Source organism: Somniosus microcephalus, chromosome 7, assembly GCF_052327205.1.
Source record: "Somniosus microcephalus isolate GS21.2 chromosome 7, FLI_Smic_1.0, whole genome shotgun sequence".
Classification (NCBI taxonomy): Eukaryota; Metazoa; Chordata; class Chondrichthyes; order Squaliformes; family Somniosidae; genus Somniosus; species Somniosus microcephalus.
Window position 1 is genome coordinate 152,695,964 of NC_140993.1, and position 17,990 is coordinate 152,713,953.

The 17,990-nt window shown below is 45.2% G+C and overlaps 1 protein-coding gene across 8 annotated transcripts in view; it reads left to right on the forward strand.

Moving 5' to 3' along the window:
* prex2 (phosphatidylinositol-3,4,5-trisphosphate-dependent Rac exchange factor 2) overlaps positions 1 to 17,990 on the forward strand; it is a 943,088-nt gene that overhangs the window by 210,845 nt on the left and 714,253 nt on the right. For all 8 annotated transcript variants that reach the window (XM_085993112.1, XM_085993115.1, XM_085993113.1 and 5 more), the window contains one exon: positions 15,006 to 15,139. In XM_085993112.1, coding sequence (XP_085849238.1) covers positions 15,006 to 15,139 — 134 coding nt within the window. The remainder of the gene's footprint in view (positions 1 to 15,005; positions 15,140 to 17,990) is intronic.

Below are 17,990 nucleotides of genomic sequence, written 5' to 3' on the forward strand. Positions count from 1 at the left end.
CTGAAGCATCTACCTCAGAAGTGAATGTACCTGAGGAAGATGTCCAATCCATAAGAGATCAACTAGATGAGTCACCCCAGCAACGAGAATCAGAGACCCCTGAAAGGCGTTATCCAACTCGAATCAGGAGGCCTCCTCAGAGACTGAATCTTTGAACTGTTTTGCATGAAGTATATGTATATATATCTATATGTTATTATGTTATGTTAAATGGGGATATAACTGTTAAGCTAAAAAGGGAGGATTGTGGTGTATGTAACCTGTTCCACCTTAAGAGATGTACTACTTTCTCTTGGCTGCTGTATACTGTAATACTGGTGGTGACCACACCGATACATAAACGTTGTGTAGGGATTTGCTGGGCAGTTCAGCCCTGACCTCCGAATAGTAAAGACCTGTTAAAGTTATTCTTGTGGTCTGTGTCCAGTGATTTATAATAAGCATAACTGGGACACACAGACTTAACAAGAGAGAGAGGGAAGGAGAGAGAGAGAGAGGGAAGGAGAGAGAGAGAGAGAGGGAAGGAGAGAGAGAGAGGGAAGGAGAGAGGGAGGGAAGGAGAGAGAGATGTAGAGAGAGAGAGAGAGAGATATAGAGAGAGAGAGAGATGTAGAGAGAGAGAGAGAGGGAAGGAGAGAGAGAGAGAGAGGGAAGGAGAGAGAGAGAGGGAAGGAGAGAGAGAGAGGGAAGGAGAGAAGGAGAGAGAGAGGAAGACACCCCGGGGAAGGGGCTGGACTCAGAGCCCGCCGGTGAAGAAGGGCGGCCGCCATTTTGTGAGGTCGGCGGGAAGTTTGAATTGCGGCGGCCGAAGAAAGGAAGAAGGTGTGCTCTCCCTCTCTCTCCCACCCCTTCACTCTTTCCCTCCCTCCCCCCCTCTCTCTCCCTGCCCCTCTCTCTCCCCCCCTGCCTCCCCGCTCTCCCTCCCTCTCCTCTCTCTCCCTCCTTTCCCCTCTCCCTCCCTAGCGCCTCAGGCCCAGCCCGACTCACTTGAGCTGAGCTCCTGCTCCGACCCGAGCATGCCCTAGTGCCTCAGGCCCGGCCTGATGGAGCCCTGCCGCTCCGGTGAAGCGTAGCGCCTCAGGCCCGGCCCGACTCACCCGAGCTCAGCTCCCGCTGCGGCCCGCCGCCGCTCACCCGAGCTCAGCTCCCGCTGCGGCCCGCCGCCGCTGCTCGAGCTCAGCTCCCGCTGCGGCCCGCCGCCGCTCACCCGAGCTCAGCTCCCGCTGCGGCCCGCCGCCGCTGCTCCCCCACTCGCTGTCTCAGGCCGCGTGGTTGTCTGTTTTCCCGCGTGGTTGTCTGTTTTCCCGCGCAGCCGGCCAGAGAAAAGAAAAACAAAAGAGATGAAGAGTCTAATTTAAAGCAGCCTCTCCCCCGCTAAAAGGTGAGCCGGAGGGAGATTTTGCGGGTGAAGAAGGGCGGCCGCCATTTTGAGAGACACTAACAGCAGGCTGCAGGATTAGGCCCTGCCCAGACACGTCATGAAACACCCCGTGACGCAGCACGCTCCCCCCATAGGATTGGTCAACCTTCACGTCACTCAACGCTAATGAGCGGATTCCCCTGTAGGATTGGTCAACCTTCACGTCACTCAACGCTAATGAGCGGATTCCCCTGTAGGATTGGTCAACCTTCACGTCACTCAACGCTAATGAGCGGATTCCCCTGTAGGATTGGTCAACCGCTAATGAGCGGATTTTGTCCGTTTTTTGTATAGTGTGATGTGCCTCAATAAATCCGAGACTCAATGTTAGCGGAACAAAACAAGGCTTTTATTAACTTAGAAGGTAACACACAGTGGAGAGGTGTCTTCCATCCAGAGGTCTGCAGTACTGGATGTGAGGCACGCTGAGCCTGCTTACATAGGGGCCAGGTATGGGCGGAGCCCTACACACAATACAATACAAGGTGAGGAAACGGAACTGAGGTAAGGGAAATGAAACTGAAACTAAACCAGTCACAGGCACAATCACACAGAGAATACAGATGAGTGATGAATGGCATAGTTCATCACATAGTGTCCGAACAATTTTTGTCTGACCAAAAAGGAAATATGCCTATGACACTCCCCTAATCATAAGCTTTCTTTTGATATAACATGTGTAGGTACGCTCTAACTTTTGAGTTAAGCCCAGACAGACACCAAAGGATATATGGATGTAGCATCTAAAAAAAACTTAAAGACACAGAAAGTAAATTCAATAGATGCTGAAGTGCAGCACTTGACAATTCAGTGAGCAGAAAAATAAATGTGAATGGCAGGTGAATGTTCTTGTGGGGCACCAGTAAACCAACAGTGTGCTTAATTGAGTGACTTTATTGCCAACATATAGTGCGAAGGTCAGCTGTAGCAGAAAATAGCTCCCAGTATAAAAAAAGTTCAGTTAACAAATCCTCAGACCTGCAAATATCTTTTTTTCCCCCAAAGTAAGTCAAATTGGAACCAGAGCATGGTCTGGAGCCCATGCAGGGATAGATTAGAATCTAGAAAGATCAAACATAACTAACTTTTATGTGGTACAACTGATTTCAAATTTTCAAATGGACTTGGTAGAACACATAGGGCTGGATATTGCCAGCGCTCACAGGGCAGGTTTGGAGGTGGGTCAAAGGTTAAAATCAATTTTCCCAAGTGTCAGGTCCCAGATTTGCGCATAGACCCGAAACCTAGCGGCGGGAGGAGGATTAAAGCCAATTACCTGCCTATTAACAGGTAGTTGATAGGCTATTTTTTAATTTTGCCGCTTCTGCCTCGGGTTTCCCAGCATCCGGACACCACGCCAGGTAAGTGTGGCGTGTTGTGAGTCTGCTGTAATGTTTCTGGATTGATGACAGCTGCAGAAGTGGTGTGAAGGATCCAGTGGTGCACTGGTGAATCTCAGAGGTAAGAAAATGGTGGGAAATTCATTTTGAATGCATTTACACATTTCTTTAGGTAACAAGTTTTGAAATCCATGTCCAGTGCCACTTCATTGGGAGAACCTCTCACCAGTGACAGATCGCTTCTGTCACCTCACCTGCAGCTGCCATCTATTCCAGCTTATGGACAGAGTCATTGGAGAGCCTGGGTGAAAGAGCTCACCTTTGTACAGTGATTGTCAGTATTTGCAGCACCTCAATGCTGTCAAACACTGAGAAATCAGCTGTCAAAAAAAAAAAATTGTGCATGGTCCCTTTAAGTAAACCGGCAGATGATGCGTCATCAAATGACATCTGACCGGCTTCCTCTTAATTGGCTGGCAGGCCCGCAGGGCGGGCTTAACAAGGTCAATCAATGTAAAATCACATCTGTGGGCCGGATGCAGTTGGGGGCGGGACTAGAAGCCAGAAATCACCTGACCCGCACCCAACCTGCCTCCACTGAAAAAATTGTGGCCATAGTCTCAGTTGAATTTTCTCTTTTTTTAAATAGTAGCTTTCAAACACAAGTGAATATTAAAGGCAGATAAATTTCACTGCATATTAAAGAATGTAAAGTTAAGTGGGAAAAGACAAACATTAAAGAATAAAATAGCATTTATTAATCAATTCAGGTATTAAAAAATCCACCATACATCTTTAATAGGCTATTCCACCCTGGCTGTATAAAAAGGTATCAAAAATGGGAGTGATTGCTGACATGAAGAAGTTTGAGTCTCAGTGCATGCGCACCTGTATGGGGTGGAGCCAAACTGAGCCGAGCCTAACCCCCGTCCTGCCCTCCACTGGAGACCCGCCTGCGCACCTAAGGGGGGAGAGGAGAGGGGGATCGGCGGCGGGAGGGGAGAGGACAGGGGATCGGAGTGGAGGGAGAGGACAGGGGATCGGATCGGGAAGAGAGGACAAGGGATTGGGAAGACGGGACAGGGGATTGGAGGGGGGGGAAGAGGTTCAGGAACTTGGGAAGTGGGGGAGAAGGTCAGGAACTTGTGAAGGGGAGAAGGTCAGGAACTTGGCGGCGGGGGTCTGGAAGGAGGTCAGGAATTGGGGTGGGGGAATAGGTCAGGAACTTGTAGGGGAAGATGGTCAGGAAGCCGTGGGGGGTGAAGGTCGGGAACTCTTGGGGGGGGAGGTGAGGAACTCGTGGGGGGGAAGGGGAGGAAGGTCATGAATTGAGAGGGGGGCTGTATGGAGAGCACAGGGGGGGGGGGGGGATGGGGGAAGAACCAGGTCTAAAGGCGGGGGGGGGGGGGGGAAGAGAAAATGAGAGCGAGAGCATGATCCAGATGGGAAGACAGATCACGTTCTCCCTCCCTTTGTTAGATGCGGATCACGTTCTTCCAACCCCACCCTCAGCCCCTTTACACCCGCACCACATTCTCCCTCTCCTTCCCCCAGACCTCTTGATCAAGAATGGCAGTGAGTTTCTCGGAAAGCCCGGTGCGTGTGCGGCAAGTGACATCATTGGACTGGCTGAAATCCGGAAGTCATGACACTGTCACTATTCACTTCGTACCCAATAAACCGCTTAATAATCCTGACCCACACACAATGCCCCATCAATCACCGCAGCTCTAACCCAGAGTGTTTAGTTTGACGGAGTGATTAGCGACAGCGTGGGTACTTCCAGTTTTCGATTGACCTGTGATGTCATCCTGCGCATGAGCCAGGCCACTCGATAATGTCATTGTTAGCGCATGCTAAAAATCTACGGTTCTGGTAGTGATATCACTTGCAATGACGTCACCCTCACCTGTTCTCGTTGAATGAAATGTGCCTCACTAAACCAACCCTGCAGCTCAAATTATGTAAAATAGTCATTGCTGTGGATTTGTGGAATTCAGCCTCAGAGAAACAGCTACAGCACCCCACATGATCTTGCATCGCCCGTTCATGGGGTCACAATTTTGAAGGGGCCCACAAGTCAACTCGAACTTAGCATTGGTGAACAGCTCAGGTGTTGCCTGATGGCACCATTGCTAATTCCTACTATCACTCTGCTAATTCAAAAACAAAATACTGCAGATGCTGGAAATCGAATATAAATTGCTGGAAAAACTCAGCAAATCAGGCAGTATTTATGGAAAGAGAAACAGAGTTAACATTTCACGTTCTGATGGAAGTCATCAACTTGAAACGTTAACTCTGTTTCTGTCTCCACAGATGCTGCCTGACTTGCTGAGTATTTCCAGCATTTTATGTTATATCACTCAACTGATGATTGGGAGGAGGTCGACCGGGCAGGCTGTACGTGGCCGTGAGAGAGTAATCGTGCTTTTCTAGGTGACCCTCCACATTAACAGGTAGATGCCACTGTCATGGCTGCACTGGAGCAGCTTGGCTCGGGGAGCCTGCCTGTGACAATGACTGGATCAAATTATACATTTCAGAGCTGTTGAATTACTCTCCAGCAGGCAGGATCAAATTACACATTCCAGACAAACTGTTTGATCCCCTTGGATGACAAGACACACCCATCAGAAATCTGGTCCAACCCACTTGTAGTGCAAATAAACGCAGCCATCAAAAATTAGATAGATGTCCCCTCAATATCTCAGTAAATGCAGTGCTCACTCAAAATCTTCTTACAAAAGACCTGTTACTTGTCATTTTTCCTTCTACAAATTAAATGTCCATGGTTCAAAATAAGCTTTTGGACATTAAAAAGAGAATAAAGAGACAAATTTCACAATAACATGTTTAAAACTGTAGTGTTCTACAGCACCAGGCCATTTGGGTTCTCGCGTCTGTGCCAGCTCTTTTCTGGAACTAGTCAAAGCTAATCACACTGCCTTGCTGTCTGCACATAACCTTGTATCGCCATCTGCTTCAAATGTGCAACCACTATTCACTTAAAAGATGCTGTGTCCGCTGCCACAACTACTTCAAATGGAAGGCAAAGAGGATGTCTTTGGTTTTGCTCACAAAAAGCTGAAGAGATAGAGAAGGCGATTTTCATATGCCTATCGCCATGTTAACGCTGGAAAACAAGGCAATAGGCAAACACATTTTGTTTAAAAGTCCCGCCCAATGCCAAACTGAATTGATTTTTGAACTGGTCGTAAATAAACAACCAGTACTCCTAACCAAAACAGGCTTTAAATATGCCCATTATAGGTCCTCGACAAGATTTTTCTGTACCAGTGGATGGAGCACATTCCGTGGATAATGTTTTATGGGTGATGGTTCTGCACCAACACCAGCTGGAGATCTTTGAGATTCTTTGATACTGACCTCAGACATTGCGATTGGTGACCCACCCCCCCACCAAGATATTGATGTTGGAGGACTTGGACATGGTTGTGCAGTAGAAGGCAATGGTTTGGGCATTCTCTTGTTCAAGATGGTCTTTACCTGACACTTACGTGGCACAGATGTTACCTGCCACTTGTCAACCGAAGCCTGGATGTTATTCAAGTCCTGCTGGGATAAATTGAGAGAATGGCAATTGTGAGAAAAGTTAGAAAAAGGGAAAATGATTACACCTTAATAGATAAGATTTTAAAGGGAGTAGAGGTGCAGAGGGAACTTAGTGCAGATACACAGATCATTAAAGATGGCAGCGCAAGTTGATGAGGCTAAAAAAAGCCAATGGAATCCTTGCTGTTGAATCTGGAGGTTTTATAACATGAAAGTATATTGCACTTATAATTGACCTTAGTTACACTGCAATTTTCATATTGTGTATAGTTTTAGCGTCCCATTAAAGGAAGGATATAAATGCAATGGAAAAGGTATAGTGTACATTCACTAAACTGAAGGGTTACAGTTATGAAGAGGTATTTGAGAAGTTAAGTTTTTTTTCACTAGAACTGAGAAGTTTAAGGGTGACCTGACACACAACTTCAGAACTATGATGGCTTAAGATAGGATAAATAGTGATAGATTGTTTGTTTCTATTGGCAAGACAGTAACAAGAGGGTACAGTGGAATATGAAATGATATAGGTGGCTCGTGTGAAGAGCTCACCTCCATAGACTTGATGGACGGAATGACCTATCTCAATGCTGCAGCAGTCTATCATTTATATCTTCAGCAAATACTGCAAATCACCATGGGAGGTAGAGAAAAAAAAATGAGGGTTAATTTTCCAAGTCCTCGCCCATGGTGTAGTACCTCACACACCACAAGTCACAGAATTGTGGGTGGTGGCTCTGATTTCCCAATGCATGTTCCTCACATGCAAGATTTCTTAAATATAAATAACTGAGAATAAAGGGTTTTGGGAGGGAAAGAAACACAATTAGTTGCATTGTAATCATTGTACTTGATTTTGTGAAGTGGAAGGTGAATAGTAAACTAAGTAGATGATCTGTGAGAGTCTTTATTTTTCAGTGTCAGTAAGGTCTGTAATATTTTTATCTCTTCAGTCATGTGATCGATTGTATCGTATATTTGTTGTATTACAATAATGGGCGAACCACTGTCACATTTAGGCTGCAGCAGGACCCCACTATATCCTGGACTGCCGATGAACAATAACGGGAAGTGTATCCGTGCTATGATTAAATAATTGTACCAGCGTTTAAATAAAAATGGAGTGCTTCATTAATGGCCTCACTTTTTTGGAAGGTGAAAGAAGTCGAAAGAAAGTACCTGCTCATTTTTGCTCTTAGCATTAACTGGTGATCATAGCATGGTTGAATTTCAAATTCAGTTGGAGAGTGAGAAAGTTGTATCCCAAACCAGTGTCCTGATCTTAAACAAAGGCAACTATAATGGTATGAGGGCAGAACTGGCAAAAGTGGACTGGAAAAACAAATTAAAAAGGGTAAGAAAGCTGAAATGCAGTGGCAAACATTTAAGGAGACATTTCATAACTCTCAACAAAAATATATTCCAGTGAGAAAGAGAAGGGGGCACCATCCGTGGCTAACTAAGGAAGTAAAGGATGGTATCAAATTGAAAACAAAGGCATACAATGTTGCCAAGATTGGTGGGAGACCAGAGGATTGGGAAATTTTAAAAACCAGCAAAGAATGACTAAAAAAATGAGAGAAGATGAATTGAGAGAGTAAGCTGGCAAGAAACATTAAAACAGATAGTAAGAGCTTCTACAGGTATATAAAATGGAAGAGGGTAGCTAAAGTAAACGTTGGTCCCTTAGAGGATGAGACTGGGGAATTAATAATGGGGAAATAGTAGAGACTCTGAACAAATATTTTGCATCTGTCTTCACTGTAGAAGACACTAACAACATCCCAATAATGGATAATCAAGGGGCCACAGGGAGTGGGGAACTAAAGACAATCACTATGGAAATAGTACTCGGTAAAATATGGGACTAAAAGACGTCAAGTCCCCTGGACCAGATGGCCTGCACCCTAGGGCCTTAAAAGAAGTGGCTGTAGAGATAATGGATGCATTGGTTGCAATATACCAAAATTGCCTGGACTCTGGAGAGGTCCCAGCGGATTGGAAAACTGCTAATATAACACCCTTATTTAAGAAAGGAGGGAGACAGAAAGCAGGAATCTATAGACCAGTTAGCCTAACATCTGTCATTGGGAAATGCTGGAGTCCTTCATTAAGGAAGCAGTAGCAGGGCATTTAGAAAAACATACTGCAGTCAAACAGAGTCAGCATGGTTTTAGGAAAGGGAAATCATGTTTAACAAATTTGCTGGAGTTCTTTGAGGATGTAACAAGCAGGGTGGACAAGGGTGAGCCAGTGGATGTGGTGTATTTGGATTTCTAGAAGGCATTCGATAAGGTGCCACATAAAAGATTACGGCATTAAATAAGAGCTCACGGAGTTGGGGGTAATATATTAGCATGGATAGAGAATTGGCTAACTAACAGAAAGCAGAGAGTCGGGATAAATGGGTCATTTTCTGGTTGGCAAATGGTAACTAGTGGGGTGCCATAATGATCAGTGCTGGGGCCCCAACTATTTACAATCTACATTAATGACTTGGATGAAGGGATCGAGTGTAATGTAGCCAAGTTTGCAGATGATACAAAGATGGGTGGGAAAGCAAGTTGTACAGAGGACTCAAAGAATCTGCAAAGGGATATAGACAGGCTAGGTGAGTGGGCAAACATTTGGCAGATGGAGTATAATGTGGGAAAGTGCGAGGTTATCCACTTTGGCAGGAAAAATAAAAAAGCAAACTATTATTTAAATGGAGAGAGATTACAAAATGCTACAGTTCAGAGGGACCTGGGGGTCCTTGTGCATGAAACACAAAAAGTTAGCATGCAGGTACAGCAAGTAATCTAAAAAGCAAATGGAATGTTGGCCTTTATTTCAAGGGGGGCTGGCGTACAAAAGTAGGGAAGCCCTGCTACAACTGTACAAGGTATTGGTGAGACCACACCTTGAGTACTGCGTACAGTTTTGGTCTCCTTATTTAAGGAAGGATATACTTGCAATGGAGGCAATTCAGAGACGATTCACGAGGTTAATTCCAGAGATGAGGGGTTTGACTTATGAGGAAAGGTTGAGCAGGCTGGGCCTATACTCATTGGAATTTAGAAGAATGAGAGGTGATCTTATCAAAACATATAAGATACTGAGGGGGCTTGACAGGGTAGATGCAGAGAGGATGTTTCCCCTCATGGGGAAATCTAGAACTCGGGGGCACAGTCGCCCTTTTAGAACTGAGATGAGGAGGAACTTCTCTCAGAAGGTCGTAAATTTCTGGAATTCTCTGCCCCAGAGAGCTGTGGAGGCTGGGTCATTAAATACATTTAAAGTGGAGATAGACAGATTTTTGCAAGATAAGGGAGTGAAGGGTTATGGGGAGCAGGCTGGGAAGTGGCTTTGAGCCCAAGATAGCCATGATCTTATTGAATGGCGGAGCAGGTTCGAGGGGCCAAATGGCCTATTCCTGCTCCTATTTCTTATGTTCTTATGAGCACACATTAGTCATTGGCCCAGAAATTCGGGTCGGGGGCTTCCCGCGGGTGCAAGCCCCCGAACTGCACTTACCTTGCGCGCTGGCTGTTGAGCTGTGGGCCTCCGTGGAATTCCGATCCTGGGCCTGCTCCAACTGCCGGTGCGCAGTGCTTGCGTATCCCAGGGGCGCAGTTAGTTCGATGCGTCCCCTGGGATCACGTGGGCCATGGGGAGCCAATCGGAGCAGGGAATGCTCCATTCATAAGTTTGACAGGAAGAGCTATCAAAAGTTATAAATACTACGGGCCCCAAAACATCACTAAATCTTCAAATAAATTTCAAAAAACATCACATTTTTTAAATAAACTATAAATTATATGAAATAACTTTTAAACAATAATTTAAATTTTTGAAAAAAATAATTTTATTTTCTAACGGGGCTAAAAATAAACTTACCTTGCTTTAAAGTATTTAAAAATAATAAACCTGTGGAAAAAAGGTTTTAATTTTAATTAATTCACCACTTACCTTGTAAAAAGCAGGCCTTACACCTGCTTTTTAAGTGTAACTTCTGGAGACTTACCCTCCCGGGAAAACCTGCAAAAAAAACGTAAGTTCGATGCGCACGCGCAGCCTCTCCTGCGCACGCATTTGACCTCTTAACCCCTGCTTTCATTGGGCCTACGGGTGAGTACCCTGTGCGTACTCACCCGTGGAGACCCGAATTTCTGGGCCATTATATCCAATAGTTGGTGTTATAAAGACTATTGGCAAAGTATATAAAAAGAGTTCTTGCAAACGATTGGGGTGAATTTTAACCCCTAAAAATGGGTGGGTTTGGTTTGGGTGAGTTGTAAAACTTTTATAAAAATCTCAAGCATGCCCCCAAACCGTTCCAATCCACCCACTTCTGGTTTTAACAGAGGCAGGATGGGGGCGTGCAGCCAACCCACTCCTAGGAGGTGGGCTGGCCCTTTAAATATTATGAGGCTGGGAGCCTCACATTTAACTTCCCTTACAGGTTTAATCCTGGCTGGCCAGGGTTCCCAGGCCTCAGGAAACCCGGCAGTTCAAGGGAGGTGAGGATAGCTTTGGGGGAAGAGGTAAGTGCCCTTACAGCACTGCTTGTGGACCAGGAAGAGCAAGAGTGCTTCCTCCCAGCCCACCAAGCTTACCTGCTTCCCTAGGATTGGAAGCCCCCCCACTCAGACACACTCCCCACCTGAATTCGGGGATCGGTCTCCCCACCGCGTCCCCCCTGCCCCAACCACACTCCAAGTAGCAGCTGCAGGCTCCTTACCCGCGGCTGCGGCCTGCTCCAGAATGCTCCCCCCGCCCGACTGGAAGCCAAGCCTGTTGATCAGGCAGACTGAAAAGACAAAAAGGAAGCATGAGCAGTGCACAATAGCCTGAGTGCATTTTATAAAACAAGAGCTGCTAGGGAGGCATGTCCCCTTCAGTTGGGTCCTCATTGTTAAATGTACATTGCTGTCCTTGCGGTTTCCCCTAGGAACGAATGGTTTCTGCGATGTTTTGGTATTGTTGGACAAAAGACAATGAAAGCCTGTTGCTGCCTTCCTGTTAGGAGGCTCAGAGCAGGCATACCAGACAGATGAAATTGCACCATAGACACGCCATTATTCTGACACTTTTTCCATATAGGTTCAGGGTTTCTTAGCTAGACCTGTCTGAAGAAACCTGCCAGTGCATACGAAGATTCTGAAAGGAAGCCATCACCAAATTTTGCACACCCCTGCAGCCAGTCTTGAAGGCCAACTCCAGGGCAGGGATGGCTCTGTCCATAGCTGTCAAAGTTATAAGCAACAAAAAGCTAAAGATGCTAGTCTTGACCTTGGGGAAGGCTTATGAATTCACCCTCCTCCACCCCCTCTATTGCCTCCACACCCTTCATCTCAACGTCCCTCTCATAAGAAGTCAAAGCCCTTGCAAATGCTTTCTTCTCCCACAACCAGATATAAAAAAAGGATAGCAAGAGAGATGATGCCTTTGACCAAAGCGCCCAAGCTAACCTTCACCATATGTGAGTGTGAACATGCAGCTGTAAGGAACCTTGTGCTGGCATAGTACTTGTTGTTGGTATTTGACACATTTAATGGCAAACACCGACAGCACTCTGCCATGGCAACCTGTCAGTGAAACAGAAGAAAATGAGCATGGCTGTGCATTTATAAAGATCCAGCAGTTAGCAACATTCCCTGCAATCTCCCCCTGTGATGGTATACAAAAGCACAGACTCACCCTACACCTGATGCATAGCCACTGTGTCAGTACTGCATCGTCAGCCCTGAAATGTGACTGGAGTTGCTTTAAAATAATGTTAAACTTAATTGTTTTTATCCCCTCTCTTCTTAACAAGAATCCTTTTGAAGTTACAGTGCATGAAGTGTTTGATACAGTTAGGGACCTGTTACTGTGAAATAAATGTACTTGCAGAAACAATACTTATTAAGGGGTGCCCTTAATTCAGAGAGTTTATAACTGGCTGAAGTTCACTAGACAGGAAGTGGAACACATTTCTGAAGTCAGAATAAACAGAACAAATTATTCAGGGCAGCTGCCAGACCTTTATAATAATGCTTAGATGGAGTCCCAAACTTTGTTGTGGCACGGATAGTCTTTAAAAAAAAACATCTGGTCCTGGGTGAAGCAGCTGAAATACAAGAGGGAAAAGCTTGAGATTTTCTTCCAGGAGGAAATGTTTAGCTTATTGCTTGGCTTTGTGAGGAAACAGGTTGGTTATTTTTAGACTTAACAAAGGATCAAAGAATATTTATAGTTCCTGTGTGGGGTTAAACAAGGGGGGGGAAAGTAGTTACTGTGATGAGCATAATCAGTTGTGTTAAGAAAAAAAAAAGCTTGCCATGTAGCCAGGCTATGATTGTTACTGCTATTCCTACAATTGCTGGAATTGTCATAGTATTACATACATGTCATATATGGTTTCATGACATGTCAGCTTGGTTTAGTTGCTAGAGCTCATCTCTGATGGATTAGGGCTTGAATCCAAGACTCTCTCAAAGACTTGAGCACATAATCTAGGCTGTCACTACTGAGGGCTGCATTGTTGGAGGTGCCATCTTTCAGATAAAACATTAAACAGAGGTCCCGTCTGCTCTCTCAGGTGAATGCAAGAGATTCCAGGGTGCTATTTGAAGTCCTTGGTTTCCTGGCCAACATTTATCCCTCAAGCAGCAGCACCACAAGGAGATGAACTGGTCATCAATCTCATTGCTGTTTGTGGGATCTTACACAGGGGTAGGAGCTTGGTTGTTTTACCCAATGTTCATGTGAAGTTTCTGTTAATGTGCTGTCAAACATTGAAACCTTTATTTTCAACACTTTGCGTTCTTGGACAGATTTGTGTGCTCCTTTAGAAGTGGTTTAGTGAGTTGCAGTGAATGGTGAAACATAATGGTACCCCCGCAATGGTGAGGAGTGTGAAAGGAATGACTTGGGCATTGTAGGGATGCTTTATGGTGTTGGGTGGTGCCAACCTGGCGCATTATATGACAGCCAGGGTGTACGGCGTCAAGTGAAGTAAATCCGGCCATGGTTAGGCCATCCCTGCCCTCCCAGGCAGCAATGTGGTTGGGTGCTGATGTTTTGTGTCCTGTGCAGCATCAGGTCATTGTGGAGAAGGTTGGTGTTGTTGGTGCTGCTGGTGTGCCTGGTGCTGCTGGTGTTGAAGCTGATCATGGTGGGATTCTGAGGACCAAGTTGAGATAGTTTCAAGGGCACCGATGCTGAATTAATAGATGGCAGGTGAACTGGAGATGACAGAAGTGATCGGTCAGTGGTGAGAGAGGTTGTTCCAATGAGGTGACACTGGATAGAGAGTTTGCTCCAAACACTTGCAACCTGCATAAAGCTCAATCTGTCTTCCAAATGCAGTAAGCAACAACTTCTGAGCTTGGAAAGTGAACAGCTGAGAGATGGGAGCTTTTATAGACCATTTACAACTGTCAAGTAATGAGATGATCCCATGGTCATACAACTCCCGATCTGCTTACCTGACATGATCCCCGAACAGCGTGGACCCTGTGGGTGACCTTGTAAAATGGTAAGGCGGGCTCAAAATACTTCTTAATGGGCTGTTAACAAGGTCATAATGACCTGAATTGCCTCCCCCGCCACTGCGTGTCGGGTCTGTTCAGCCCTGACAGACCCGACATCTGGGAAAGTTGCGTGGCGGCGTGTTGACAGTGGGTTCAATACCCTCTGTCAAAAAAAAATTTCCCCCTACTTGACCCCCCCAAAATTCCCCCCAATGTTTCAGGTTGATGGCCTTTCGTCAGAAATTTAAAAAGTTAGAAATGTACTAGTTTTTAAGCAAGTACAGAGCCAAGGAAAGTGGGGGATGTGAGGAAAGAACAAAAGGGAAGGTCTGAGATGGGTGGAAGGCAGGAGAGATTAAATGACAAAAGGGATGATAGTGCTAGGCAAAAGAGAGTGGTACAAAGGCACAATACTGCGGATGTTGGAAATCTGAAATAAAAACAGAAAATGCTGGAAATATTCAGCAGGTCAGGCAGCATCTGTGGATTTAAATTGAAATTGTACTGTAATAAAATGTTTGGAAACCTGAGAACAGTTAATAAAGTAATTATAATTCAATATTAATAATATTCTTGAAGTGAATGTATGAGGGGAAAGAAAAGCTTTTATTTTCATCCTCCCCAACAGCTGGTGGTTAAAGGTTATGGATTTTGTTTGCTAAAATGGATTGAAGTGTCATGGTGAATTGCACAGATAAGGAAAATGCAATTATGAATATACAGTGTGCACCCAGCAAATTCAAATTTTCTGCTTTCCTATGTAAATGAGAAAGAAAAGATGAAATGGAGCAAACTCTTCACTATTTCTCAATTTTCTCTTTTTAAATGTAACTTAAAAGGCATGGTAAGTTGTTAATTATACATTCTAGGGGTCAATTTCTACAGAGATTCTCCAGGTGGTCCACTGTAACTTTGGCAAAATGGTACAAATGGCCTCTACATGATTTTCCTTGGATTTCCCTGGCTTTTCTGCTGAAGTTAAGGCAGAGCAGCAAGAGAATCTCCCTGCAAATTCACCCACTAAGTTTTATTTAAAAGCAGAAGATATGATTTGGTAAATAATGCAGGAGATTTATTTGTTTTTAAAATGCAACTATTACTGAAGTACACTTTTCAGTAGCCTCTTAGAGCTGCTGAGAATCATTATTATTTTACTTTGTGTTTGTTTTTTAGGGTTCCAACTTAACAGATTCATGCACTGAAATGCTGATGCAAGGGATTTTACTGAAAATTTCAGCTGGGAACATCCAGGAACGAGTTTTCTTCCTCTTTGATAACTTGCTGGTCTACTGCAAAAAGAAGCATAGGTGGGTGTTGTTGCTTCAGTATTTATGATCTGGAAATGCTTTGAAGTGAAATATGCTTCACATGGCGTATGTAATTTAAGAATGGCTGTCCTGTCAGAGTAAGATTCGCTAGTCTTTGATTGGGTTACCAGAAGAAATGGTTCACAGTATTGGAATACCTTGCTGAAAGCAGCCCAAAAGGGGGCTGGTGCAGGCAGCAGGGGTGGGAGCGGCAATCACCGCGTCTGTGGAGTCAGGGGAGTATTTCTATTCCTCATGGATTCACAGAAAGAGTTTCAAAGAAACATGGAAATTTACAGCACAGGAGGCCATTCGGCCCATCGTGTCTGTGCCAACCGAAAAAGAGCAATCCAGCCTAATCCCACTTTCCAGCTCTTGGTCTGTAGCCCTGTATGGAGCCATTCTTAAATTACATACGCCATGTGAAGCATGTTTCACTTCAAGTGCCTATCCAAGTACTTCTTAAATGTGATGAGGGATTCTGCCTCTACCACCCTTTCAGGCAGTGAGTTCCAGACCCCCACCACCCTCTGGGTGAAAAAAAAAAAAAATATTTTTTAAAACCTAAACTTGGGCAGCGGCCATTTTAGAATCCTGAGCAGGGCAGGCCCGATGTCTGCCCTGCTCATCATAATCGAATATACGTGAACTTTAAAAGCCATTATGGATTCTGCTTCCACCAGTGCTTTTGGTCGGGCATTTCATTTTCCTGACGTGTTAAAAAAATTCAAATATTTCCCTTAATTTTTTTTGGTAAAGATCTTAAATTTACGCCCACCAGTTACCAACTCACCGATCAGTGAGTGCTCTATTTACCTTATCGAAACCCCTTATAATTTTGAGCAACTTTGTTAGATTGCCTCCTTTTGATGGAAGCAGTCCTAGTTTCGCTCGTCACTCTTTACAACTAAATCATCATCTTAGTGAATTTCTGCTATACCTTATCCATGCCTTGACAAATACAACAACTTCTATTTATAAAGCACTTTTAACATAGTAAAACCGCCCAAGACATTTCACAGGAGCGTTATAAAACAAAATTTGACATCAAGCCACATAAGGAGATATTAGGGCAGATGACCAAAAGCTTGGTTAAAAAAGTTTTAAGGAGCGTTTTAAAGGAGGAAAGAGAGGTGGAGAGGTTTAGGGAGGGAATTCCAGAGTTTAAGGCTTTGGCAGCTGAAGGCATGGCCACCAATGGTGGAATGATTAAAATCAGGGATGCTCAGGAGGCCAGAGTTAGAGAAGCGCAGATATCTCGGGAGGGTTGTGGGGCTGGAGGTGATTAGAGATAGGGAGGAGCGAGGCCATGGAGGGATTTGAAAGCAAGGATGAGAATTTTTAAATCGAGGCGTTGCTTAACTGGGAGCCAATGTAGGTCAGCGAGCACGGGTGATGGGTGAACGAGACTTCGTGTGAGTTAGGACGCAGGCAGCAGAGTTTGGATGACCTCACGTTTATGGAGGGTAGAACATGTGAGGCCGACCAAGAGTGCGTTGGAATAGTCAAGTCTAGAGATAACGAAGGCATCAATGAGGGTTTCAGCAGCAGATGAGATGAGGCGGCGGGCGATGTTCCGGAGGTGGAAATAGGTGGTCTTAGTGATGGTGCGGTTATGTGGTCAGAAACTCATTTCAGGGTCAAATATGGCACCAAAGTTGCAAACAGTCTGGTTCAGCCTCAGAGTTGACAGGGAGGGATGGAGCAGTTGGCTTGGGCACAGAGTTTGTGGTGGGGGCCGAAGACAATAGCTTCGGTCTTCCCAATATTTATTTGGAGGATATTTCTGCTGACAATTCAGATACAGTGGAGGGGTCGAGAAAAGTGGTGGTGAGGTAGAGCTGAGTGTCATCAGCGTACATGTGGAAACTGACGCTGTGTTTTTGGATGATGTCGCTGATGGGCAGCATGTAGATGAGAAATAGGAGGGGGCCGAGCATAGATCCTTGGGGGACACCAGAGGTAATGATACGGAAGTGTGAAGAGAAGCCGTTGCAGGTGATTCTCTGGCTACGATTAGATAGAGAAGAATGGAACCAGATGAGTAAAGTCTCTCCCAGCTGGACAACAGTGGAGGGGTTTTGGAGAAGGATGGTGTAGCCAACCATGTCAAAGGCTGCAGACAGAAACATAGAAGATAGGAGCAGGAGTAGGCCATTCGGCCCTTCGAGCCTGCTCCGCCATTCAATGAGATCATGGCTGATCATCCAAATTCAGTACCCTGTCCCTGCCTTCTTCCCATATCCCTTGATCCCTTTAGCCTTAAGAAATATATCCAACTCTTTCTTGAATATATTTAATGAACTGGCCTCCACCACCCTCTGTGGCAGAGAATTCCACAGGTTCACCACTCTCTGGGAAGAAATTCCTCCTCATTTCAGTCCTAAATGGCTTACCCCTTATCCTTAGACTATGACCCCTGGTTCTGGACTCCCCGGCCATCAGAAACATCCTTCCTGCATCTAGTCTGTCCAGGCCTGACAGAATTTTATAGGTTTCGATGAGATCCCCTCAATCTTCTAAACTCCAGTGAGTATAAGCCCAATCGACAATCTCTTCTCATATGCCATTCCTGCCATCCCAGGTATCAGCCTGGTGAATCTTCGCTGCACTCCCTCCATGGCAAGAATGTCCTTCCTCAGGTAAGGCGACCAAAACTGCACACAATACTCAAGGTGCGGTCTCACCAAGGTCCTGTACAACTGTAGCAAGACATCCTTGTTCCTGTACGCGAACCCTCTTGCTATGAAGGCCAACATACCATTTGCCTTCCTAACCGCCTGCTGCACCTGCATGCTTACCCTCAGCGACTGGTGCACAAGAACACCCAGGTCTCTTTGCACTTCCCCTT